The 16,051-nt window shown below is 36.1% G+C and overlaps 3 protein-coding genes across 5 annotated transcripts in view; 2 read left to right on the forward strand and 1 right to left on the reverse strand.

Moving 5' to 3' along the window:
- Window positions 1-7,579, forward strand: part of LOC109543998 (inner nuclear membrane protein Man1) — a 12,329-nt gene extending 4,750 nt beyond the window's left edge. The window contains exons 8-13 of one of the 2 annotated variants that reach the window (XM_019913967.2): window positions 1,025-1,380; window positions 1,448-1,651; window positions 2,502-2,625; window positions 2,684-2,822; window positions 6,396-6,683; window positions 6,740-7,579. In XM_019913967.2, the coding sequence (XP_019769526.1) occupies window positions 1,025-1,380; window positions 1,448-1,651; window positions 2,502-2,625; window positions 2,684-2,822; window positions 6,396-6,683; window positions 6,740-6,857 (1,229 nt within the window). In that variant the 3' untranslated portion in view covers window positions 6,858-7,579. Of the gene's footprint in view, window positions 1-1,024; window positions 1,381-1,447; window positions 1,652-2,501; window positions 2,626-2,683; window positions 2,823-3,148; window positions 6,319-6,395; window positions 6,684-6,739 lie in introns of those variants that run through there. The other variant, XM_019913964.2, reaches the window with a different exon arrangement.
- Window positions 7,580-7,906: 327 nt separating this feature from the next.
- Window positions 7,907-11,853, forward strand: LOC109544000 (T-complex protein 1 subunit zeta). Its single transcript, XM_019913969.1, has 10 exons — window positions 7,907-8,130; window positions 8,324-8,451; window positions 8,543-8,754; window positions 10,043-10,193; window positions 10,254-10,405; window positions 10,472-10,619; window positions 10,675-10,850; window positions 10,910-11,036; window positions 11,301-11,452; window positions 11,508-11,853. The coding sequence occupies exons 1-10, from the start codon at window positions 7,997-7,999 to the stop codon at window positions 11,721-11,723; spliced, it is 1,596 nt and encodes a 531-aa protein (XP_019769528.1). The 5' UTR covers window positions 7,907-7,996; the 3' UTR covers window positions 11,724-11,853.
- Window positions 11,785-15,990, reverse strand: LOC109544001 (CXXC-type zinc finger protein 1). 2 transcript variants are annotated; one of them, XM_019913970.2, is made up of 9 exons: window positions 15,793-15,990; window positions 14,482-14,627; window positions 14,205-14,425; window positions 13,991-14,153; window positions 12,856-13,100; window positions 12,663-12,796; window positions 12,456-12,603; window positions 12,175-12,398; window positions 11,785-12,119 (listed from the first exon to the last, which is right to left on the reverse strand). In XM_019913970.2, the coding sequence occupies exons 1-9, from the start codon at window positions 15,817-15,819 to the stop codon at window positions 11,904-11,906; spliced, it is 1,524 nt and encodes a 507-aa protein (XP_019769529.1). In that variant the 5' UTR covers window positions 15,820-15,990; the 3' UTR covers window positions 11,785-11,903. The 2 variants fall into 2 exon arrangements, with proteins under 2 accessions (XP_019769529.1, XP_019769530.1); XM_019913971.2 differs by lacking the exon at window positions 15,793-15,990 and adding an exon at window positions 15,720-15,746.
- Window positions 15,991-16,051: the final 61 nt, after the last annotated feature.

Below are 16,051 nucleotides of genomic sequence, written 5' to 3' on the forward strand. Positions count from 1 at the left end.
CCTAGTTCTGAGAAGCACCGTTTCTAAGCTATTTGCAAAAAGGGAGAAAATTAATTTATTTTTGTTTAGATCAAGTTAACCGGGTACATGTTACCTAATTTCTGTGGAACCCAGTAGCTGTCAAAACTTTCACATTTTTACGAATAACTCGGAAATCGTAAATTTTTCAGGTAAAACGGTTGAAACAAACATAAATTAAAATTGAACGGCCAATCTGAAAATAACAAAAAAAGGGGGGGGTTTCATTTAAAAAACCAAAGTTGGTAACTACCACACGTTTATGATACACCCCGTATATTGGAAAGTAATTTTAAAATGTGGACATTTTAAACATGAAAACTTTCGTAGGACATATTTTCTTGTAAAGTTCATATTTACTGAGATATCGCACTTTGACGCACTAATGAGCAACCCTGTATAATCAAGACAGAGGCAGAAGTATAGAAATATGAGTATAGAAAGTAAATAAGATTGGCTTGCTTATAGGGACTATATCGTGGGCTTAAAGCTAAAACTGACTTGGTCTAAAATATAGTTTTAGTAAATGCACATTTAAACCGAGCCGAAAATTATCTGCGAGTCCTTTTGGAAACTCTATCATTAAAAACATATTTTAGTGCACCGATTTGTGTGCCTTGGGGGACTTTGTCAGTTTTTGAAGACAAATAGTTGTTTTTTTATTTAAATTATTTTTGCAACAAAGAACTTCAGTTTATTATCGTTATGAATGGCCAAGGTCAGAAAATCGCTAAAAAAACAAAAAATTACGTTAAAAATAGTGGACTGTTGACCAGTAGCAATAAAAGGCATTTATCCAGCTTGCATCAAAATATAAAACGACTTGTTTCAATACTTAATGTTGTATGAATACAGAGAGAATGCATTAATTGAAAAAAGATGCTATGGAAGGGAACAATTTCAGGAATTTTATATTTTGTTTACAAAACGTATGTTTATGTCCAGGAAATTTGTTGCATTAAATTAAAAATTTCTTTAATAAATCGAATATTTCGTCCTCTTCCAGGTTACATTTCACCCATTTGCGATCCGGAAGAAATCGAAAGTAAAAAAGGTGTTCACTGCCTTCTAAAGGACCACGTTCAAAGTGCCATCAATCTTCTAAACGTCTTGAGGCCGGAGCTTCAAAAGAAATCACTTGCTTATCACTGCACCGATCCCACAATTAAACCGCAAATGACTGAAGCGGAGATTGTAAAATTTTGTCTCACAAATTATGCTGTTAATAACGCGGCTAAAATCAAGAATGACCTAAGAAACTTGGAAGTGATGATTTTCCTGAATCCCGAATGGAAAATAGACGTCGCTCAGACGGATACCAATGAGGGTGCTGCAACTAAGGAAAATATTGTGAAAAATATGGTAGGATTTTTTTTTTATTGAATTTTTAATTGAAATTATTTTAATGGCGGTCTTTATGTTGTTTTAGGAGCAGGTGCTATTCAATATCGACAAAAAAGTGACTAGTTTAGTGATGTTACATCCAGAGTTGCCTTATAAGTGTGTTATCTACAACTACTTCGTCAGTGCTCTTTATTCTCTGGCGATGTTGGGCATTATTTTCGCTGCTTTGTTCGTGCTCAGATTATCCCTGAAGTTCTATGGCAGATACGAACAGAAACAGAAAGAGGAGGTATGTATTAAAAGGTTTTTATTATTCATACTTTATAAGATAATAGGTAATAATTATATAGAGCGAGTTAATTTAGACCAGCTGGATATGAAAATGCCCTAGAAAGAACATTGTATTATTAAAGGTAATTCCGATCTGCTTGGCATAAAAAAATTGCACTTGTGGAGTGATCGGCATGGGTGCTTTTAGATAAAATCTCCTCCAGAATGTCTGAAGATAGAAAGTTGTTGAAAACATGTGGATGAATCTAATATCTGGAAAGGTTTAAAGCTTAACTAAATTTGGACCCTGGAAAGTTTTTCACATAAGTGAATATATTTATAGAACGAAAACGAATCTCAATCAAATCTGTTGACAAAGACAACTATTGGGTGAAACTGGTGAGTTTTCGGTCTTTTAGGCCGTCGTGGAAAAGGCCTAAAAACTTACCAGTTTCGCGCAATGGCCGCGAATGCCTCACACGGTTATTCGAGAATATCCGCATGAAAAATGAAGATTATTGTGTAGTTAGCAAAAATTCCAAAATAATTAAGCTGCTCAGCGTATGAAGCTAGTTTAGTAGAAGTATCGTTTCTCTCTGAAGTAAAATTTGCGGATGAGTAAGTACTAAAGCAAACTTCAAAATAAAAAATAAGCTTCTAGAAAGCGTGAAAAATTAAGGCATTTTTAATTACAGTTAAACCAACATTCCATTTCTACTCCTGGAAATAAAGCTGAAACGTATTTTCCTGATTCTTCATTATAAAATAAGCAAATAAACTACTCTCTCAGCAAGCAAGCATCAACGATCTATTGTAGTTTAAAGATGCGCTCAGATAAACGTATAACTTTATACATTCTTCAATCGCAGGTTAACTCCATGGTGGAAAAAATATTGGACATTCTTCAGAATACCACCTCTGAAGGTGCAGATATTAATTATGTGGTAATTAATCACGTCAGGGATGCCATCCTCAATGTCAACGATAGAACTGGTGAGTTTTATGCCTCAACAACCAAGTCCATGTGCCTTATTTATGGAATAATTTTTAGCCAAGCAAAAACTTTGGGAGAAAGCCGTCAAATATATCTCCGAAAACGAGTCGAGAGTCCGGACAGAAGTGCAAAGTGTTCATGGCGAGTCTTTCGATGTGTGGAGATGGATTGGTAGCGCCAACCTAAGCATGACTGGGTGAGTCCCAAGTAGCCCTATTGATTTCGGTGTAGTTTAGTTGTGCGTCTGTTTACATTGTTATTGTATTAGTTGATAAGGGTGAAAGGTAGTGTGCACGAATGATGGAACTGTTTCTCGTTATTTTTAAATCAGTGGCTCATATTACGTGGTAATTAATCTTCGTAGCTCAGCCATTTATTTAAAAATAATTTGGTATGTGTTGGTGGATTCGTAGATGTTGAGATTTATAACAGGGAACGCGTACTGAGAAACCGGCCAGTCTCGTCGAGCACACTACTGTTTGCCTGCAGTTGGATGAACAGTAACAGCCTGTCTTTTTACAGTGAAGCAACAGACTGCAAATACCGGGCAGGCCGACGAATCGTCGATGTCCAATATCTGATCAATGAGGTTCTTAGATTTCCCCACCGAACATTCTTTTTCTGCCAGTCCAAGGATGTTTTCATTAAAAACGAAGTGAGAGAAGGATTTTTCTCGATTTACGTTCTAAGGTGCAGACGATGTTTGAAAGAACAATCCATCTGTAGTGAGGAGCCTGAATCGGATCTAATGGATGTCAATCTGGCCTGCGTAGCAGGAGTTTTAAGCATTAGACTGGATTTATATCAGCTGGGTGAACTGTGCAGCGCCCTACGCATACCTGCAGTATCAGGAAAGGACTTTGAAAGATACCGCGATGAACTTCGCAATATATACAATGATAGCAAATTCGGCAGCGAGGATAGTTTCGAAACTGGCCGGATTTCGACATCCACTCCCACTAAATTAAGCGAAGGGCATTCCTCAAATGATAGCGAACGAATTCGATGTGCTCTAGAAGATATAAGTAGTTCTCTAGCGGACTTGGATTTGCAGCAAAAGGAAAGGGCATTCCTGCAAGAATTATCCAAAGATATCGAGAAAATTGGAATGCTCACAGTGGATCAAAGCAACTCCGACTTATGGTTTAAAGAAAGGCAGAAACGACTCACCGCATCGAATTTTGGACGCATTTGCAAACTGCTTGACAAAACCAACAGAGCTAACGTAGTCAAGGACTTATTGTATTCAACCTTTAAAGGCAATGTCTACACTAACTACGGTAAACAAAACGAGGATAACGCCATAAGACAGTTCGAACAGTCAACAGGAAAGAAAGTGCGAAAGTCTGGTCTGCTGATAAGCAAGAAATACCCGTTCTTAGCCGCATCGCCAGATGGAATTATTCTGGAGGAAAATGCCCTAGTAGAAGTAAAGTGCCCGTATAAGGCAAGAGATTTGAGCATAGAAGACGCTTTTAACAATAAGGAAATTTTGTTCGCGACTTATCAGGACGGCAAGCTGAGCCTTAAAAGGGAGGATAAATATTATTATCAGGTTCAGGGCCAACTGCATGTGGCGGACAAGGAATTTTGCTACTTCATTGTGTGGACTCCGAAGGGTTTGGTATATGAATTGATTGAAAGAGATGAGCTAGTTTGGGAAAAAATGCTCCCCAAGTTAGAGGGGTTTTACTTCAATCATCTGCTCCCGGAGTTATTGAATAATATTTAAGTCATTGGAAGAGTATGTTCAAGAACATATTGAGACTGCATGATTTATATTCACTGGGTGCTAGATTATTTGAAAAACGATGACGATTGAATGGAGACTGTTATGTTGCTAATTAATTAATTAATAAGTCCACTTTGGACTGAATTTGAAAAAAAAAATATTTAAATAAGAGGTTGGTCTAAAATTATTTTATTATGTTAATAATTTTAGTTAAGAAGAATAGCTATATATTTATTTATGCATGCTGGTTTATAGTTATATGATTCTATGCCCGACATTTTTTGTTTGTTGTTTTATATAATGAAAGCTAGTAACTACATTAATATGTTACTGTATTTATGAATATTTCCGTAAGGATTTTACAATTTTAACATAACGTATATATGTTATGTATCTAAAATAATTAGGTCCCTGATTTCGTGTACGATTTCTGAATTTCGCATGTTTTATACTACAAAGTATGATTACTGAAAGTAGTTTTTTCATAATGACGATGCAATATTTGTTTGTTTGCTTTTTTAGCAACGTTCATACAATAAGACCCTTCACTCGCGTTAAGAGTTTCTTTAAAAAAAAAAATGACATTGATTGATTTAACAAAGTTTTCGTTATATCCAATTATATGTTACAGAAGAAGTATTTTGATCGACTGAACGAAAAGTGCGACTAATGTTTATATTTGTTGATTTTGAAATGTTTGTACTGGTTTTTCGAGTGAGATTCACTGGCCAGTTGTTTCGCACATTTTTAAGGAATTTTATACACGCTGGTGAAACCAATGTAAACTGCAATTCATCACTTTTCCTGTTAATTAGTTAATGTTTAACTATCGTAGATGAAACAAGTTAAAAAACTGTTTTCTGTGAGTGCACGCTTTAAGTCCAGAGTGTTTCAGGGCTGAATTTGCCAAAAGTCAGGGAAAGAGTTTGCTTAACAAAACATAAAGCTTTTACATGGACATGAGCTTAGAAAAGCGCCGTTCGAGCATTCTAGAGTCATTTTTTGCTCTTGTCGATTTGAACTAAATGTTGTTTACGATTAATGAAATTGTTTGATCCTGTAGTTTTCCGCTTTTTATGAATTTATAACTAGTTAAAAGTTGATATGTCGGAAACGACACACTTTCAGACCCATGTTCATTTGAACTATTTTGTTTTGTTCCTTTAAAACACCTTGTGTTTTTGGATCTTTTAAATTTCTTTGAAGTTCAAAACTTGCTACTCTCCAGCAAACATTGTGGCAACCGAAATGCTATAGGGTGTTTTAAAATTGGCGTTATTTCCCTTATGCTCACTTACAGAGTACGAGAAAAATAGAGAACATATTTTCTGTTTATTGAGGACATTAGCTCTTGAAGATGCAACTTCAACTTTGCCCATATCTTATAGGAAAATGCAATTAATACGCGATTTGTTAATTCATTTGCTAATAAGCACTACTTTGAAGTAGATTTCTACTCTAGTCTTTTGTCTGTATGTAAGCTGAACATTTGTTTTTTACTATTTCTTTTCCAATCCTTCAAACGCTCTCTTTTAACAAGCTCTTACAGAAGGATCACTCTGTAGATTTACAATAAATAGTAGGATATTTTTGCACTAGTGATAATGAATGTGATCTAACCGTTTATATATTGTTGTGATTATGGTAATAAGATGTTCAAATAAGCGAATACTGAGCTCAGTTTTGCTAAATATTGCGTCCGTATCTGGACAATATTTTTCAAATGATTCGTGAGTTTGCTGGAAGTTTTATATTCGTTTATTAAAAGCAAACGAGTCTATAGAACTTTTGTTAAACACAAAAATAAGCGCTAAAGTTTATTTTAGGAAAAAATGTTGTACACTAGTACTTATTTAGTTTTGAGCATTATTTGACATCTTTGCTATGTTGTAAGGATATAAATTTACCATAAGCCCGATATTTATTCACAAATGCAACTAATAAATATGAACAAAAAATATGTAGATGTCTCATTCGTATCGCCTCTTGCAATTCAACGGCAAATCAGTTTAAGTGAGAAAGATAATGTTATTTCAGAAATTCTCCACGTAAAGGCGTTTGGCAAGGGCAGGCATTTGATACCGACCCAGGAGCAGCGAACTCATTGACTCACGCGCCTACTCCATGTTTGAAAATAAGGGGTATGCTTGAAGAAGGAGCAGGTCCATTGGCTGCAACCGCCGCTCGAGATGCGGTTTTATCGAAAATTGCCCATCGCTGTCGCATTTTGCATTGTCACGCCGAAGTGCAGTGCGGAGTGGTTTATTTAAAGTGTGGCAATGAAGATGATGCCTCGGTGGCTTTCAAGAACTTGCACGGATGGTGGTAAGTGGTTGCACATTTCTTCTAGTGTTTGAAGGTATTTATCCGTTTTTTTGCAGGTATTCTGGTCAGTTAGTGACTGTTAAGTACCTGCGAATGGAAAGGTACCAGGAAAGATTCCCAGATGCGCCTTCTGGTCCTCCCTATTTGAGGAGCGCCAAGCCATGTGACGACTGATTACTTTAAATGTTAAAAGCAATTGTCAATTTTTTCTTTTCTGTTTTTTTATCGTTTTTGTGGGGAATCTTTCAAACCCCGCCGTTTGAGTTGTTGCTTCTGGCATTTACGTATTAAATTGAATTTGTTCTATATGGCGGTATTGACTGTTTTGTTAAGTATATTTTTATGTGAATGAATAGGAAGATCTCGGTTAATGTTACATTAGGCAATTAGATTAATATTAAATATCGACTGCCCATATACGGTTGAAAAATAGTCTCGTTTAAATTGGTCTTCCATTTAATTTTAACGAGTACGTGGGATATGGAAGGAAACCGGCTAGATAAATATGATCCTCGGTTTTAACTCGGTTATTTTATAAGCGGTTGACTGATTTTCTAACTATCTGTAGACAATGTTTTGTAACTCGAACGAACACTAAACTGGCGTCGGTTTTGTTACATGTTAGTAAGTAATCGTATTTTAGATTAAAATTTGTAAGGCGTGGATTTCACTGTTACTTTTAGATATATTCAAATTCATTTGCCTTAATATGTTAAACTTGGTGTAGGCAATTATGAAACATATTGTTGCCACTAATATCTAGAATTATATTATATAAATTTCATTCTCTTACATAGGTTTCAGGTAGACCAAAATTTGTCTAGTTTTGTTTAAAGTACTAACATTTCTGGTTGTATTTTATTTTATTAACATGGAAATAAAGTTATTTATGTATATGTAACGAGTTTTCTTATGCTCAAAGATTTATATAGTGTATTTAATACTGCGATATATTAGTCAACATTTATTATATAATGTATAAATAGTAGTAGTTTTAGTTGTGTTCTATTAGAACATTTGCAATGTTAGTTGTAGTGAGTTTAGGTCTGACCGATTTTTTGATGCAAAAAATTACTGAATTTGGGTTAAGAATTATCAAATAAAATAACATAGGTATTTAAATAATTTAAAAAAAGCAGTTGCTTTAAATAAACAGAGCGCTGAAGTTAAAAACCATGCAACATTGCCAATTGTTCAGCTGTTTAGATTAATGTAAGGGACCGGAATTTTTGTCAAAGCATCTGTCAGAAGAATAGAAGCCATTTTGTGAAGCGCTAGTTGAGAATCTTCAGTTTTTGCTTTTATTAATAATTATGGCTATTAGCTTGTTAAATCCTAAAGCTGAGGTGGCCCGAGCCGCCCAGGCTTTAGCGATAAATATATCCGCGGCTAAAGGTATTCAGGATGTGATGAAAACGAATTTGGGTCCGAAGGGAACCATGAAAATGTAAGTCACATGCCGGTATATTTTAAAATTGCCACTCTATTAAGGGACATGGAATCAAAGGAGGGCCTGTATCAACCCTATTACAGAGTAAATGTTTCTTAGAAGGATTCAAAGTTGCAAATTGAGGGTTTTGTTTTTTTAACCTCATTTTGTGCGTGGGCAAGACTACTAAGTTGGGGCTGTTTTTTTACAGGTTGGTTTCTGGATCTGGGGATTTAAAAATCACGAAAGACGGCAATATTTTGCTTCATGAGATGCAAATTCAACACCCTACAGCCTCTTTGATTGCCAGGGCTTCCACTGCTCAAGATGACATGACTGGTCAGTCAATTTCTATCTAAGCCCTAACTCTCTTTTAGATTCACTGAGCTGTGAGTTGGATCAGTTCAGTTAAATATCTTTTTCTTTATAGGGGACGGTACAACCTCTACGGTTCTATTAATCGGGGAGCTGCTGAAGCAGGCTGATATCTACATTGCTGAAGGGCTGCATCCAAGGATTTTATCGGAGGGATTTGCGGAGGCCAAGGATAAGGCTTTGGAAATTCTGGACAGTATCAAAATCGATATTGAGATCAACAAGGAAAATCTCTTGGATGTCTGCAGGACTAGCTTAAGGACTAAGGTAAGCTCAGATGCTATTTTTTTCCAATTATTATTTAGAGGGCATAGATTTAGTTATTCTATTCTGAATAGAAACACAAAAAACCAAAGCTTTGCGGTTCTGGAAGAAAAGTAGTAAAAAAAGTAATGGTTGAAAATTCCAGTAAATTAACTTTGATCTCGTTTTTGTCAAAATGAACTTCTGTCTTATTATATTAATTGTAACTAATTAAATTTGTTTGAGTGAAAAGGATGTACAGGTTTGGTCAAATTGGACACTTTTACATTTAAAAGTGTTTACTCCTTGGGGATTCGGTCTAGGTAGTGGTGAGAAGAAGAAAACTTTCTTAGCTACCAAGATTTCAGCGATTTATTTTCCCCACTTCTTCAGGGGTTTTATACTTAATTTGGAGTGTAGCATACCAAAGTACTGTGTATTAGTTTTGTATGGAGAACTATGTTCTGCATTATACAGGGTTGCGTAAAATGAGGTTTACGAAAAACGGTTTACTGACAATATAACCAAATTATATCAAAAACATCAGCAGCCAATCAATATGAAAACGTTTGTACACTTACAAAATAATTTCAATAATTATGGGTTAAAACTGAAATCTGAATAACGTTTACCCATGCATGTAACGTCTAATGAACACAACGCGATAATAATATAATATAATAATAGAAATGTTTGAATTCTCTACCGCTTTCGCCAATGCAAATACGACACTTTTTCTGATCATTTCTTGCGACATAAATCAGTTCAAGGGGGCAACAGATTTATCACATTATCAATTCCAATTCCAATTCCACTCACTCAGAAATAAGCAGTTGTCCACATGCTTGGAGCAACATATGGAATGTGCTATATTTTGGAAAATGTAATTTCGAGCTCAGATCATCAAACATTATGAAATATGCAGAATGTCTCATTTTTAACGACATGTTTATTTTTTTCATAACTGAAAGTATTCCCGCTCAAACTGAAAAAAAAACAGGAAACTGTTGCTGTCTTCAAAAAATGCAGACTTTTGGAAAAGACATATGTATCTGAAACGGTGAGAGATATTGACTTACGGACCAACATCAGTTTCCGTTTCTTTGCTACAGAATAGGAGTTCCATTCAAGAGTGTCCAAATTGGCCCACCCTATACACAGAACAACACGAGCAAAAACGGAAATCTTTTAACGCTGAATAATATTTTTTAATAATTGCAATAAGCACTTTCAAATCACTAACTTGCAAACATTTATGTGCCTTTGCGTTAAGGACATGTAATTCGTTTTTATACTTAAAATTTCAACATAGGTTCATCACAACTTGGCCGATGTTCTGACCGAAGTTTGTGTCGAGGCAGTGCTTGCAATCCGCCCCAAAGACAACAAACCAGTTGATTTGCATATGGTTGAACTGATGCAAATGCGACACAAAACTGAAGGCGATACCACTTTAGTTAAAGGTCCGAAACTGACTATATTTTTAGTGTTTCATTTCGTATATGTATATGCTTGATCTTTAGGCTTGGTTCTGGATCATGGTTCTCGGCACCCCGATATGCCAAAACGCCTTGAGAATTGCTACATTCTAACTTGTAACGTAAGTCTGGAGTATGAGAAGAGTGAAGTGAACTCAGGATTCTTCTACAAGACTGCCGAGGAACGCGACAAAATGGTAAACACACTCACTGTCTTACATTGATTGGTTTTATGAATGCAATTTGGATTGTATTTAATTTAGGTGCTTGCCGAGCGCGAATTTATCGACAATCGCGTAAAGAAGGTTATTGCTCTGAAAAAACAAGTTTGCGATGGAACCAACAAGACCTTTGTATTGATCAATCAAAAAGGAATTGACCCTATGAGCTTGGACCAACTGGCAAAAGAAGGTATATAAAGATCAAATGAATACTTTTGCAGGATATCAATCTTTGAGTTTTGCAGGTATTATTGCTTTGCGGCGTGCCAAGCGCAGGAATATGGAACGTCTTGCTTTGGCTTGCGGAGGAACTGCTATGAACACTTTTGATGATCTAAGTGAAGCCAGTCTTGGATACGCTGGCGTGGTTTACGAACACGTTCTTGGAGAAAATAAGTACACGTTTGTTGAACAGTGCAAGGTTACTACTTTAACTTAAAAAAACACCGTTTTATGCTTAATAATTGGTTTATATTGCAGAATCCTCAATCTGTCACTATTCTAATGAAAGGCCCCAACAAACACTCCTTGGAACAAATCAAGGATGCCATCAGGGATGGACTGAGAGCTATCAATAATGCTATCGAAGATAAAGCAGTTATTCCAGGTAAATGCGCCATTGAAAATTATTTTCCATAACCAATCTATTGCCGTTCTGCAAATCAATTATTCCAAATGGCCGAGATTTCAGTCAATTGAGAACTAATTTTCATATCGATGGTTTATTAAGAGGGTCTAAGTTTTTATGTTAGATTTTTGAGATTATCTTCAAAAGATGCGCGTTTAGTACATTCATAACGATTTCTGATTGAGCGTAAACTTGCGCACGTTTACGCTTAAGTACTGTACTACTTGTTCTCTAAATTTTCAGGTGCTGGCGCCTTTGAAATAATTGCCAATAGAGAGCTTCTTAAGTGGAAGGACACCGTCAAGGGAAAAACCAGGTTGGGAGTTGTAGCATATGCCGAGGCTTTACTGGTAATTCCGAAAACATTGGCTACTAACTCTGGTTTTGATGTCCAGGTAAGATGCGTGCGATTTCTTGGGTGAAAACGGAATTGACTATTCCGCTTTTTAGGACACCATTGTGAAACTTCAAGAGGAAAGTCAAAATAACCCGGAACCTATTGGGTTGGATCTCTCGTCTGGAGAGCCCAACAACCCTAAGGATGTAGGTATTTTCGAGAATTATATTGTTAAAAAACAGATCGTCAATTCCTGCTCAGTAATTGCCAGCAATTTATTATTGGTGGATGAAATTATGCGGGCCGGAATGAGTAGCCTCAAAGGATAGGAAGGAGAAGGCTTTGCGTATTTTCATTTGTAATCTGCGTATTTTATCAGAGAAACATTAATCAGCTTTGACTAATAGAATTTGTATTGTCACCAATTTAATAAAGTTGCAAAACTGCATTTTAATCTGACTGCGTTAATTCTGTTTAAAATATTACCTACAGTACTGTGTCAACTTAATTCATGCTTTTATCTTCTGGCGAGCGTTTTCCATTTCCCGCTGAATTGCCTGCTGGTCTTGGGCTTTGCTGATGCGTTCCATCAGTTCATGATTGTAAGTGCTATGCAGCATTAATGCTAAAACTCCAGCCCGATTCGCCATACTAGCCCTTATCTGGCGTTCTTTGTCTAATAACTCGTCCAACTTTAACCATTGACGCACTCGTTCCAAATCAATCTACAAAAAAGTTTTAATAGCGACGTAGTGGCCAAGTACGAGGGTCTTTATTTACCTCAGCCCTCCTCAATTTCTCCCAAACGTAATGTTTGGTGCAAGACTTTTTGGGTGCTCTGCAGAACTCTCCAGTTGGCGAAAACACATTTGTCACCAATGGGCAGCCGCAAACATCGGACTCATTAATTTTAGGATCTTTGCAGTGCTCCGGACATAGAACGCGAAGTCTTTTACAGTACGTTCTATTGACAGAGTTGAAAAAGTCACAAAACATGTTATTTCCTGAAAACAATTTTTATTATGCGTCGATCATTTAGATGTTTATTAGCACTTTTATACCTTCAATCCTGGTTTTAAATACGCTTCCAAATGATGCCTGGGATTCGTACTTGTTAAAGCATTTCTCCATGTGTTTGATGGCGGTTTTAGAGTGGATTTCATGCCCACAGGTTACACAGTACATGGAGCTTTCTTCATCTTTTTCCACCTGAACGAACATCGAATTAATTAGTTTTGAAACAGACCATTAAATATCTAAGCGCTTACATCGTTTTCCCATTGTGGATCTATCATAACATTCTTTGCTCTGCTTACTAAATAATCAATTTCGCGATGGCGTTTGTCAAGCTCTTGCAGAATATGCCGCACGTCCAGCTGCTGTTTTCTCACTTGATCCAGAGCTGGATGAAGCCAAGCAGAGTTAAGATGATGGAGCTGATCTCTACTACGTCTCACTTACCCTTAATGTTCTTGTCTTCAGCCAATGACGGACTCAAAGCCCATTCCTGTAGTCTTTGCGGCAGAACTTGAAGAATTCGGGTTTTAGCAAGGTTCATTCCGCATTGATCATTACAGTACTTCGATCCATAGCGAGCACTTTTAACGCACTTGGGCCCGTAGCACTGTCTTGGATAGTCCGTTTTCAAGTGCTCATTGTAGGTTTGCTCATGGTCGGAGTTAGAATCCTTGCGCTTTCGTCGAGTGCTATAAAATTGCTATTAAATTAGTATACAATTAATGGCGGGAGTACATCTGGGCAATCGTCTTGCTTACTTATCATTCTGCGATTTAATCGCTTTTCTACCTTTCGAAGTTTTCTTTTTTGGTTTCCGTCGCATTACAATCAGCAGAATGAAATTAGGATTGTTCTGACATGTGCCTGACAAAACCAGTTTTACCTGAGCAGGTAAGTCTTAAATAGTGATGAGTCAAGCAAGATCAAGACCATAATTGCATGGTCTTGGTCGAGTCTTGCAGGAGTTTTCGAAAATACTGCAATTTTTATTATTTTGATTTAGGGTGTAGATATTTTTACGATTTGTTTGGGCTTATAAAATGTTAACAGTCGCACATTAGAGAAATATGAGTACATACTCAATTATTAGCAATAAACTTAGAATTCTTCGCAAAGATTAATCGTAGTGTTTGCACACCAACTTATTTCAGGACTCTGGCAAGGGATATTGGAACATACATGAGGTTTCACTGTTTCATAGAATGCATAGAGAAACACTTTTTTATTAACTTATACGTAAATTTCAAGGCAAAAGTTAAGCAATATTAGTACAAATATTTGTACCAACTACTGTGTGATTTAGGTAATTTAGAAGAGAAGGAAACCCATCTGAAATTTGTTAAGCTTTTATCTATGTCCCACTTGTTCAAAGTTTTGGTTCCTAATTTTAAATTTCCTCACTTAAAGTGAATCGTTCGTATGTTAAGTGTTTAAAACGGTTCAACAGATTCAATTCGATTTAATATCGAATACCTTTTGCGAGAGTCCAGCAAGACTATTGGTCTTAGTCTTGCTTTTTTTGAGCAAAACCTACACCAGTTTCATTCATTAGTCTTACGGGAGGAAAATAGTTACTTACGATCCGCCTAAAGCATTTACACAGATGCGCTGTTTGCATCGTTCTTTGTTTTTCGATGAGCCATGCTTCGCTTTCCTCACACAAACATCACATCTTCCGCAATCTTCAGTGCGGTAGCAGCCCATGCATTCTCCACATTTTTTTGTTTTTTTGTCTCCTTTACCTGTAAACTATTATCGATTAGGTTCGAGCAGTTGGCTTCGTAAGTAATTACTTTTAAATTTCTCATCTTTGCTTCTATTTCTGTCTGGGTCGTGTCTTTCTTTATGTTTTTTAAACTTCCGATCTTCGGAATGCGATCCGTATTCGTCTCTCTCGCGCTTAGTACGCCACTTGGTTTGCAGTGTCGGATCCTCCCTCCGGCAGCCAATGCAAAAGTATTGTTTGATCAGTTTGGCATCTTTTTCCGATATTTTTATGCAGTCGCCATGGTACCTATGGAAAAACTTGGACGCTCAATGGTTACACTGGCTGATTGAAAGTAATTTTACCATTCTTCACATGCATCGCAGGCTATCATGAATCTGGATGAATCTGAAGATCTGCATATGCAATAAGCTTGACCATCTTGTCTTAATAAGGTGTCGATTTTCGACTGCCTTTCAGGAAGCACAAATTGCTTCGCGATGTCTTCTCGCTGAAAGGGAGATTGCAAACTTTTTTAGAAAACCATCCATTATTCTGTTCTAAATAGTATTTCATTAACTGTAAATTGTGGTTTTAAGCCAGGCATTTCTGTCTGGGTGTGATGTATACAGGGTGCTTAAAATACAATAACCAGTCTTTTTTCTAATTGCATTTCATCTTTTACGTGTAATTTGAAGTATTTTTCTGACTAATCGAATGGTTTGTATACAGCGAACAAGACAAACCGCAGCTCATTAACAGGATTTTCACGTACATTATATGTTCTCATAGATATATTGTTCTTTAAATGTTCTTGCCGTTTTCTCTTACATGTCTTTAATCGTTTATACCAAAAACATGCCTTGAAGAGCGAATTAAAATGACTGAAAAAGAACAGTCAGTGTTAATATTTGGCAACTCTATTCTGACCCTATGGGCGGTTTCGAGTCTATTAGCTCGCATCAGCTGAGATTAGCCTGAAAATAACACTTCCAATGTGTACTTTATTTCGCCGAGAAAATACAAAACTTTGTTTTCATCCTTAATATCTGCAACAAAATATAACTCAATTCCACAACTTTGCAGTCTTAATTTGGAATAGCCAGTGTACTCTGCGGAAATAAGAGGTTTTAATTACGCATTTACACTGATAATAGTAATTAATAATACAAAAGACCGTTCTTGCCCTGAACGAGTTTATGCTTACCGCTATTTATTTGAATAATAATAGGTATAGTTATTTAAACTTAATTCGATTATATGCATTGTTTAACTTCTGTTTAATAAATAGGCTTCTTTTTGTTTGAATAGTTCTTATATTATTTAAAAAAATCTTGTTTTCATGACATAGAGCCTTCAACCAAGTTGATTTGTAATGAATGCTTCGATTTTATAAAATGACAAAAATTTCCTATCTCTGGATAGCTATATCTGCAGCGCTTCATATTCTTTTTAATGTTAATTTACCTATGAATATAAGTTTTATACCCAGTTTTTCCAAAGATCCTGTATATTTGCCGAGTAAGTACCAAAAAAGTCTAACAGTCTTATACTGAATTAGGTGTAACATGTGTACATTAATAAACCAAAAACTAATACGTACATAATAGTTCATTTTTTAGTTCCCAATCTAACGATTAGAGGTTAGGCAAAGTGAATGTTTCCTATTTACTTACTGTGATATCTCTACGTTTCCTAGACATGGATATGGTCCTAAATGGATTATCACCAGAAATATTAATTGAAAATCACAAGCACACGTTTAAAATATGCGACTAATAACAAATAACCGATATAAACAACCAACAGTGACAAATACCAAACCGTCACTCAAATGTCAAATAAACGCCGAAGTTGGAAACGAGTTTTCCCGTAGATATGGCAGCGCCGGATCCAAGGCTTGATGTGTCATAGGTTTCAAGTTAATTCTTTTAA

The sequence above is a fragment of the Dendroctonus ponderosae genome, unplaced genomic scaffold (assembly GCF_020466585.1).
Source record: "Dendroctonus ponderosae isolate FM_Combo_2020 unplaced genomic scaffold, Dpon_F_20191213v2 Dpon_F_20191213_4, whole genome shotgun sequence".
Taxonomy (NCBI): Eukaryota; Metazoa; Arthropoda; class Insecta; order Coleoptera; family Curculionidae; genus Dendroctonus; species Dendroctonus ponderosae.